The sequence below is a fragment of the Spinacia oleracea genome, chromosome 2, assembly GCF_020520425.1.
Source record: "Spinacia oleracea cultivar Varoflay chromosome 2, BTI_SOV_V1, whole genome shotgun sequence".
NCBI lineage: Eukaryota > Viridiplantae > Streptophyta > Magnoliopsida > Caryophyllales > Amaranthaceae > Spinacia > Spinacia oleracea.
In genome coordinates this window covers 30,750,110-30,761,178 of record NC_079488.1, presented here as the reverse complement: position 1 = coordinate 30,761,178, position 11,069 = coordinate 30,750,110, and the positions used below count along the sequence as shown (strand labels likewise).

Here is an 11,069-nt window from a genome sequence, read left to right as displayed (position 1 = left end):
CATAAAAGGGCGAAAAAATTATGTAATATAAGAAAAATGAGGGACAAATTTTGTTGGAAAACAAATACGCTTAGACCCGTTTAGGACCCAGATCCGACCCTAGACCCATTAGACTAAGTGGATCTGAGTCTGGATCTGATTTTTTTAGACCCAACGGATCTGGGTCGGATCTGAATCCACCTCTTAAAAAGCGGGTCTGGGTCTGGATCCTATCGAACCCGGTCCAGATCCGACCCATTTGCCATTGCCATCCTTAAATACAACATGTCAATATATTAGGTTCGAAAAAAATTACAAAGTGGGGTCATCATTATAGCATAAAGATATGTGCTAGCTACATATAAAGGTAACTTCAATTCTCCCATATCTTATTCTTGGCACCAAAAATTTACACACACTTTCACTTCACTTATATTCCTCATCTCCATTCTTTCTTCAAACCTAGCTAGCCTTTTCATCATATTTATCCCAACTTAATCATCATTAGCTAATAACAACTAATCCTCTTAATTAATTAATCAATTCCCAAAAGATGGATAATGATGATGAGAACAATAAGATGATGATGATCACAAAAAGATATGCCCTTCTACTAGCAGCACATGACTCAGAATATGTGAAGAAGGTGTATGGAGGATACTTCAATGTATTCGTGGCGGCGTTCGGGGAAGAAGGAGAAGTGTGGGATTTGTATAGAGTTGTGGAGGGTGAATTTCCAGATATGAATGAGTTAGAGATGTATGATGGTTTTGTAGTTAGTGGAAGCCCTTTTGATGCTTATGGGGATGAGTATTGGATTCTTGAGCTTTGCCTTCTCTTGCAAACTCTTGATGCCATGCAAAAAAAACTTCTTGGTATTTGCTTTGGTCATCAGGTAATTTATTTCAATTCCTCTATATACCAAAGTTAAGTATATATTGTACTAGTTAATGTAAATTATCTTCGGTCATTGCGCATGCGCATGTGCATGCTGTGTTAGGATTCTCTCAATTTCTTTTCATAATACTTCGTACTACGTATTTGATAACTTGAGATGATAAACACCTAAGCTAGTAAACATATATAATTATAAAAAATCCCTGTATTTTCTCAATTCATGCATTCACAAGCGTTGATTAAGACATGAGCCATCTATTCCTTCTATGAAATGAAGAGGATCTTATCTTTGAATAATCAACTGCATATAATAATGTTCACAAATTATAAGGTACACCCGATTATATGTAGTTATGCATGCAATCGAGTTAAAAAAGCAAAGCATTCACAATCGTTGATTAAGATATGAACCATCTATTTTTTCTATGAAATGAAGAGGATCTTATCTCTGGGTAATCAATTGCATACTCTGACATGAATATAATAATATTAATTAATTAAAATGACGAATAAATTATAAACTATGAAGATATAACATGTTTGGAAAAGAATCATATTCATTTGGAGTAGTGTTGGCAGCGAGGAAGTATTTGCGCATATCAGATATGTATGGGCAAATACATATCAGAATAAAAGACAAAATAGGAAAAATGACAAAAAAGAAATTAAATGGTACTTTTTTAAGCAAAAATGGTACTTTTCTTTTACAGAATGGTACTTCTTTTTACAGAATGGTACTTTTTTAAACATGAATGGTACTTCCTTTTTTGTCTTTTAGCTATTTGTCTTTTAACTGATATGTGTGTTGCCACACATATCTGATATGCGAAAAATCAACCTCTGTTGGCCGCTGGTATCGAGTATATACTTCCATAGTGATTAACTAGCTAGTTGGTATAGTACGTATGACTCTGTTTGGTTTAAATAAATTTGACTTAAACTAACATAAAATGTTTTGTCTAAAAATAATTTACTTGTGTTAAATGATTTAAAAGACATTTTATTTTGGCCAAATCAACTTAGCTGGACTTACTTTATTTTTACTTTTTTTTATATATAAAATAAATCAAAATAAATTAGTTCTTATGTATTGACATACCTTTTATTTTGTGAAAGAATATATTGACTTACCTCTATACTCTAGTGCATAAATGTGATGGGGAAATAATATTTTTATAGGGGATGTGATGGAAAATATAATCGCACTATTATGTTATAAATGTATAATAGTGGAATATATTACGATACATAATTTGGAATATACACTACAAGAAATTGTACTATTAACGACGGGAAATCCCGTCGTAAAAGGCCAATAATCGTTGATTAACGATGGGATTTCCTGTCACGAACCCGTCATAAAAGGGGGCCGTCGTTAATAGAAATCCCGTCGTAAATCCGTCGTAAACCCGTCGTAAAAGACATTTGCGACGGTTATTCCCGTCATTGTTTGGTTGTTAGCCCCGTCGCAAAAGGCTTTTGCGACGGGATTTTTAACCCGTCGTAATTAGATTGTCGTTAAAGATACAAATTCTTGTAGTGATATATTATATTAATAATTATAATATAATAATTATCCATCTCTTAGGGAATATATTATGATACCATGCATGATCCTTTATTTAGAAAAATAACTTCATAGGAATATCTTACCATATATTGCTAGTCCCGACTCCCATTAACGTATCATATCTTGATATTCACTAGAGTCATCACTGCGATCTTTTTATTGTCCACTTAGTTCTAAACCTAAATATAGGTGCATGCTACATGTTTGAAAAGACAATAATTTTAAACGAGTATATAAAATATACGGATATTTTAGGAATTTTGTTAGGTGGGCGCCAAATTACTCGATCAGGAGTTTAATACAATAGATATATAGGGGCTTACTATTTACCGCCCCATATTACTCAAAACCGCCCTAATATTTTACCCATATACCCCCTTTATTTACCCCCTCATTTTAGCATTTACCATTATCCTTTACCTTTTCCCTTTTTACCGCCCACCCTAAACATAATGTGAAATAATTTTTACATGGCCGAGACTACCGGTGGAACATCAAATTCACAAGAGGACTTTTTTCGGAAAAAAATATTCAGAAACTTATGCATTTCTAGTTTGTACCATGGTACAGACTTATGAAGTTTAAGCCTGTACCATGGTACAGACTTATGAGTTTTGAGCTCCGACCATGGTATAGACTTATGTAGTTTAAGCTCGTACCATGGAAGGAGCTTAAACCTCATAAGTGTATACCATGGTCGGAGCTCAAAACTCATAAGTCTATACTATTTAATGTTTTGATTTGTTGTTGAATTTGATGTAATTTGTTTCGGAGAAAATATTAAGAGACTTATGCATCTTAAGCTTGTACCATGGTACAGACTTATGAATTTTAAGCTCGTACCATGGCAGGAGCTTAAAATGCATAAGTCTATGCCATGGTGTGAGCTTAAAATGCATAAGTCTATGCCATGGTGTGAGCTTAAAATGCATAAGTCTCTACCATGGTGTAAACTTAAAATGCATAAGTTTGTGGAATCAAAATTAAATTAGTATTTTTTTAATTTATTGATTAATGTACTTATTGACAAATAAAATTGCTTGGTTTAAATAATTTTTTTTATGGGTGTATGGTGGTGGTTTGGATGAAGATACTTTCTCTCTACAAAATAGATGGGGTAATTAATTTGGGAGAAAAGTTTCATTATATAAGGATATTAAAGTAAAATAGTGGGGCGGTTTTGAGTAATGTGGGGCGGCTTTTAGCGCTTTGACTCCGTTCTATTCGACTTATTTTGTTTGAACATATATTATTTAAATTTAACTGAACTTATCTGAACTTATTTTATCTGAACATATTTTATCTAAAATAAACTTATTTGTGTGTTAAAATGTGTAGAAAAATTACTTTTTCTGAACTTATATTTTCTGAACTTAAATGAACTTATTTGAACTTATTTTGTGTAAAATAAGTCAAAATACGTCGAACAAAATATAACCCTATAGAGATAAACACGATTTGTTGTGATCATTTTATTGAGTTAATAAAGCATACGGAGTACTACGTAAGAGTTTTTCTAACAAGGATTTTTGGACGGAACTAGTTTTTATCCCGTGCATCTACAAGGTTTCTTGATTTACAAATTTGTTTGTATACACTACAAGAATTTGTATCATTAACGACAATCTAATTACGAGGGGTTAAAAATTCCGTCGCAAAAGCTTTTTGCGACGGGGCTAACAACCAAACAAAGACGGGAACAGCCGTCGTAAATGTCTTTTTACGACGGATTAACGACGAGATTTTACATTAACGACGGCCCCCCTTTTATGACGGTTTCGCGACAGGAAATCCCATCATTAATCAAAGATTATTGACTTTTAGTGACGGGATTTCCCGTCGTTAATGGTACAATTTTTTATAGTGATAGTACGTACGTAGCAGTATGGAATAAGAGATAGATGATATGACAAATATAAGATTAAGTTGTTGTCGTATTGATACTAACACAAAGAATATATATAGTACACAGTATTCCAGTTTCCTATAAACTCTAGGTAAAGAATACTAATGCTTACTGTAAGCGTCTAACACTAGGAACCATAGTCCTAGTCTAATTCTAACAATATATCAATCGTAATCCTAGTATGCTACTAACTAGGATTCTATCTGAACATTCTATCTTAACATCCCCCCTCAAGTTGGAGCATGAAGATCACGAATGCCCATCTTGCTAAGAAAAAACTCGAATTGTGCTTTTCCTAATGCTTTGGTGAAAATATCTGCTAATTGCACCTTTGTTGACACATATGACGGACGAATAACTCCTTCCTTAATTGCATCTCGTATAAAGTGACAATCTGCTTCAATATGTTTTGTCCGTTCATGAAATACCGGATTCTGTGCAATATGAAGGGCAGACTGACTATCGCAAAACACATTCATGCCATGCTTATGTTCTATGCCCAAATCTCCGAGCAACTGTTTTAACCACTTTAATTCACAAGTAATTGCTGCCATAGAACGATATTCTGCTTCGGCTGACGATCGCGATACTGTATGTTGTTTCTTAGTTTTCCAGGATACAAGAGAAAAACCTAGCAAAACAAACCATCCGGTTAAGGATCGGCGAGTTAACGGGCAACTAGCCCAGTCCGAGTCACACCACCCCTCTAGCCGCAAGGAACTATCAGAACGCAACAGTATACCTTGGCCCGGACACTTTTTCAAGTATCGTACTACTCGTAATGCTGCTTCCCAATGCTCCTCTTTTGGTGCCTGCATGAATTGAGATATAATGTGTACAGAATATGCCAAATCTGGCCTGGTAACTGCCAAGTAAATTAGACGTCCCACTAGGCGCCTATATTTCTCCCCATCCTCCATTTCCTTACCTTCTGCGAGTGCTAATTTGTGATTCTGCTCCATCGGAAAATCTGACGGTTTAGCACCCAATAGTCCTGTTTCCGAAATAATGTCCAGTGCATACTTTCTTTGACACACATAAAAACCACTTTTGCTACGTGCAACCTCTAGGCCTAGAAAATATTTCAGATGACCCAAATCCTTCATTTTAAAACACTGACTCAAATATGCTTTAAAACTATTTAACGCAAAGACATTATTTCCAGCAATAATCATATCATCAACGTAGATTAAGACACTCAATTGAACTCCTCCCTTCGACATAGTGAATAGTGAGTAATCGGAGTAGGATTGCTTAAATCCATACTTTTTCAGAGCGGTAGACAACTTTTCAAACCAACACCGGGGTGCCTGTTTCAAGCCATATAGTGATTTTTTCATCCTGCAAACCAAGTCAGCGTTATTTTTATGAAAACCAGGAGGAATTTTCATATAAATTTCTTCTTCTAAGTCACCATGTAGAAAGGCATTGTGTACATCCATTTGATGTACTTCCCAATTTTTCACAGCTGCGACTGCTAAAAATGTCCGTACTGTCGACATTTTAGCAACCGGTGCGAAAGTCTCATTATAATCCGTACCTTCTACCTGATGATTGCCTAAGCAGACCAACCTTGCCTTATTCCGAATCAAGTTTCCATCCTCATCTCGCTTTTCCGTATACACCCACTTGCTTCCAAGTGCTTTCTTTCCCGGAGGTAATTTCTCTAGGACCCATGTCCCTTGCCCTTCAAGAGCATCAATTTCTGCTCCCATAGCTTCTCTCCATGATTTGTACTTCATTGCTTCTTTAAAGGATTTTGGAACCTTGCCCTCCGTAATTGCTGCAAGAAAGTGTCTGTGTTTTGCAGAAAACTGTTCGTAATTAACAAAATATGTTATAGGATAGGGAGTACTTGAGGTAGGTGATGCCGAGGGTGAATTCGGAGATGGACTTTTATTTTTCCGTATAGTGTGTGTCACAAATTCTCGGAGTTTCGATGACTGAAATTTCTGTCTCTTCCCCCTACCGAACTCCTCTTCCTTACTCAAGGCAGTCTGCCCAGTGTTACTGCAAGTCTGCACTTCGTCACTGCTGCGTGGGTTAAGAGCTGCTATGTTGCTCGTGCCCTGCACAGTCTGCTGCTGCCGCTGCAGCGCCTCGCTCGCCCTGTGGTGCGCCTCGTGCAGCGCATCAGGCATCGCCTCGTTACGCGCCTCAACATGCGCATCAACATGTGCCTCATTATGCGCCTCAACACTAGGCAGCGCATCGTCCAAGGGCTGCAGCGCCTCCTGCGCATCGTGCTGCGCCTCCTGCGCCTCGCCCCTTACTGCAGGGCTGCGAGCATCAACTACCCTAGTCATGCCTTCAGTGCTACTGCCCAGCAGTGCTACTGCATCATCAGAGTCATAAATCACCATTGTTTCATCAGAATATGCAGAAATATCTTTGGAGTTATTGTAAGGGAACACCTTTTCATGAAAACGAACATCTCGAGAGACAAAAAATTCCCGTGTGTCTAGATCAAACAATTGCCACCCTTTTTTCCCGAAAGGATATCCTATAAGAATGCACTTTCTACTACGAGAATCAAACTTATCTCCTCTACTTCGTTGATTATGGGCATAGCAAAGGCATCCAAAAACCCGGATTAAATCATATGACGGTACTTTCTTGAACAACATTTCGAATGGAGTTTTATTTTCAAGCAAAGGAGTAGGTGTCCGATTAATTAAATAACATGCTGCCAATACGCACTCCCCCCAAAATTTCTTAGGCAAATTTGCTTGAAAACGCAATGCCCGTGCCACATTTAAAAGATGTTGGTGCTTTCGTTCTACTCGACCATTCTGTTGAGGGGTTCCAACACATGACGATTCAAATAAAATGCCAGACTTGAGAAAATACCCTTGCAGACAATTAAATTCCGTCCCATTATCACTTCATACAATTTTAATGTCTTGATTGAATTGCCGTTTACTCATTGCAACAAAATTCATAAACGTAAACCCAACCTCAGTTTTATCTCGAAGCAAATAAATCCATGTTCCTCTAGAAAAATCATCTACAATAGTTAAAAAATATCTAGCCCCACAAGACGAACGTGTCTTGTAAGGTCCCCATAAATCTAAATGTATTAATTCTAATATTCTACTTGCTTTATTTGTACTAACAGGAAAACTATTTCTAGTATGCTTAGCACGAGGACAAATATCGCATACTTTATTATTTTTTCTGACTGCACTACTAACAGGAGGAAGAAGCTTCACTATTTTTTCCGACGGATGTCCCATTCGTTGATGCCACAACTCGATCACACATTCTGTCTCGACTGCACACACTTTTCCAAACGGAATGCCCCGAAAAAAATAAAGTCCATCTTCTCTAACACCCAGGCCAATCATCTTCCTCGTCGTCCGGTCCTGTATAACACATATTTTGTTAGTAAATTGAGCAACACAGTTTAATTCATCACTCAATTGCGTTACAGAAATTAAATTGCAATTTAAACGAGGTACAAATAACACATTGTCTAACTCTAAACCGCCTTCCAATTTTACCGAACCACTTTGATTTGCAATGGTTGTCTGACCATCCGGGAGTCCGATGGGACAATTCGGAATTGTCCGAATATTCTTCAACAGTGAAAGATCAGATGTGTAGTGATTTGACGCTCCTGTATCAACTATCCAAAGTAAGTTAGTATTATTCTTACCCTGTAATCTCGGTTTTGCCTTGGATGTCAGAATGTCCAGAATTTGTTGAACTTGTGTGGCTGAAACTCCTGCGAGGCCATCACCAAGCCCATTATTATTTGTGGATGTTGGCTGTACATTATGGGCTTGGACTTTATTTGCCCTGCCACTGCTGTTATTGTTTCTGTTCGCTCCTCCAGAAGGCATACCACTGCCATAATTGCTACCCCGTGCTCCGCGGCCAGTTCTACCGCCTCTGCTTCCCGACCTCCCGGAGCCGCGACCTCCCCTCCGTTCAGACGGCCACCACTCCGGAAAACCGATTAATTGGAAGCACCCTTCTTCTTCGTGCCCTAGACGATTGCAATGTGTACATAATTTTTCGGTGTTATCATCATCACGGTTTCTTGAACGAGTTTCAACCTTGAACGCTACCACTGGTGCACGTCCCTCCTGATTCTCCTCTGTACGTAAGTCTTCAGTATTACAGACATTCTGGTATGCCTCTTCTACACTAGGTAAGGGGGATTGGGCGAGCAACTGTGCTCGAATAGCTTCATACGGAGTATCCAAACCAATCAGAAAGTAATGTAAATAATCCTCAGCCCGGATTTGTGTAATCTGGCCAGCAATGTCACACTTGCACGCCCCACATGAACACTTAGGCACACGAGCATAGGCAATGAATTCCTTCCACAGAGTCGAGAGTCGCCCATAGTAGGTTGCTACTGGTTCGTTGGTTTGTTGTTTACAATTTCCAAGTTTTTTCTTTATTTGACAGATTCGAGTACCACTTACCACACAAAATCGTGTCTTTAAATAGAGCCACATAACACCGGCATCATCAAAGTCTCCTACCGTTGATCGTAGGGATTCCTCTAGGGTGTGAGAAATCCATGAGACTAGCATTGAGTGTATTGTAATCCAATCTGCAAGCCTGTCAAGGTCCGTAGGTTCTTTAATTGTACCTTCAACAAAACCGAATTTCCTCTTGGATATGAGGGCTCGACGAACGGAAGCAGCCCACTCATCGTAATTTTTTGATCCACGCAATTTAATTGGCGTGATAATGTTTCCGGGTGCATCACTTGAACCCAGATAATATGCCTTAGCGAGCTCATCTCCTGGCTTGGATTTCGGTTCTTCATCATCCGTGCCCATAGCGTACGTGTGTTTGTTTAATATTGCGGAAAAATTTTCTCTAACCTTGCTCTGATACCATGACAAATATAAGATTAAGTTGTTGTCGTATTGATACTAACACAAAGAATATATATAGTACACAGTATTCCAGTTTCCTATAAACTCTAGGTAAAGAATACTAATGCTTACTGTAAGCGTCTAACACTAGGAACCATAGTCCTAGTCTAATTCTAACAATATATCAATCGTAATCCTAGTATGCTACTAACTAGGATTCTATCTGAACATTCTATCTTAACATGATACAAAAATTTCACGAAATTTTCAAATTGAAACATCATAAGATCATGGATTATTGGAGCATGATGAAATTAAAATTAGAGTGTGAAACAAATTAAATTAATTGTATGGGAAATGGTATAGGATTATTACATCTAAGGGGAGAAGAGGAAATGATAGTAAAGCGAAAAATTAATGATGGATTTTACAAAAATAAATATAATAAAAAGTTGACGCATGGCGTCGTGGTATATAAAACTTTATGTTTTAAAATATTAGTATATATAAATTCTACAGTTGCATGCATTTTAACTTTGACGCTTTGAATTTTTAGGTGTTATGCAGAGCATTGGGAGGAAAGGTGGGAAGATCTCCCACAGGATGGGATATAGGATTAAGAGAAATAAAAATAGAAAACAAGGAATTTTTGAGCTCTCAACTTAATTTGGAGGATGATGACAAAGTTCCACAATCCCTAACAATAATTGAATGCCATCAAGATGAAGTATTGGAGGTTCCAATTGATGCAGAAGTTGTAGCATTTTCTGATAAGACAAAGGTGGAAATCTTTACTATTGGCAACCACATTTTGGGCACTCAAGGTCATCCTGAATACACCAAAGACATTCTTTACAACCTTATCGACCGTCTTCTTACCAATTGCTCTATAAAGGTAACAAAGATTTTATTTCGATCTATAGTGTACGTACGTAGTATGTAGTATTTCGTATTACTTATCTGTTATTTGTTTTTCATTTTGCTTCGGAAAAAGAAAGAAAAAAAAGTCCCACTGTGCCTAATAATAACTTCAAGTTTGGGCCATCGATTTGCAACTATTGACGCGAACTTGACACTGTAAGAAAAACGTACAAAACATATGTCATAATCTTATTCAAAATCTATGTTATATATGTATGCAGGAAGAATTTGCTGAAGCAACGAGGTCGAAAATAGACAAGAGTGAGCCTGATAGAGAATACTGGGAGAAGATTTGCAAAAACTTTCTCAAGGGAAGACATACAATTCGTATGGATTTATTCAACTTTGGTGATCTAATGTAACAATTGGTTACGTACGTACTGTACATTATAAACTAGCTAAACATGCACAAAGTTGCCCTTACTTGTAATACGTAGTACAAGTTATATGCTTATCCTTTTTAATGTTACTATTACGTTTGTACCATTTACGTAGTACGGAAACCAACACAAGTTGGTGGAGTTGGTGGGGAATTCACCTTGTTACTTGGTAGTCACAGAGTGGAGTCCATCAACTGTAGAAAACAAAAACATGTGTAGATGGGCTGACTAATATCAGAATTCAGTAAGATCCTTTCTTCTTATCTAGTAAAAACAAAGTAAAAAAATAATTATCCAGTATGGAGTAGTTGTTTACAATATCCGGCCAGCCGTGTGCTACTAAAACTTACTCGTATATTTAAGGATAATAGTTAAACAAATTAAAACTAATTAATTATGGAGTAGTATGGACTATGGAGAACTAATACCTAAAAACAATTTATGTTAGTACGTAGTATATCAATTCGTAGGATAAGTTTTGGGTAAGATCATTTCATATTCATAAGACTGCTAATATTAGTATGATATCACTTAATTATTAATTAACAAAAAGAATATAACTATTAACATAAAAATCA

At 37.0% G+C, this 11,069-nt stretch overlaps 1 protein-coding gene across 1 annotated transcript; it reads left to right on the top strand.

Annotated features, from left to right (window-relative positions):
- Positions 1–356: 356 nt before the first annotated feature.
- LOC110805905 (gamma-glutamyl peptidase 3) lies at positions 357–10,739 on the top strand. Its single transcript, XM_022011524.2, has 3 exons — positions 357–874; positions 9,747–10,085; positions 10,333–10,739. Exons 1-3 carry the CDS (start codon positions 533–535, stop codon positions 10,471–10,473), a joined length of 822 nt encoding a protein of 273 aa, XP_021867216.1. The 5' UTR covers positions 357–532; the 3' UTR covers positions 10,474–10,739.
- Positions 10,740–11,069: the final 330 nt, after the last annotated feature.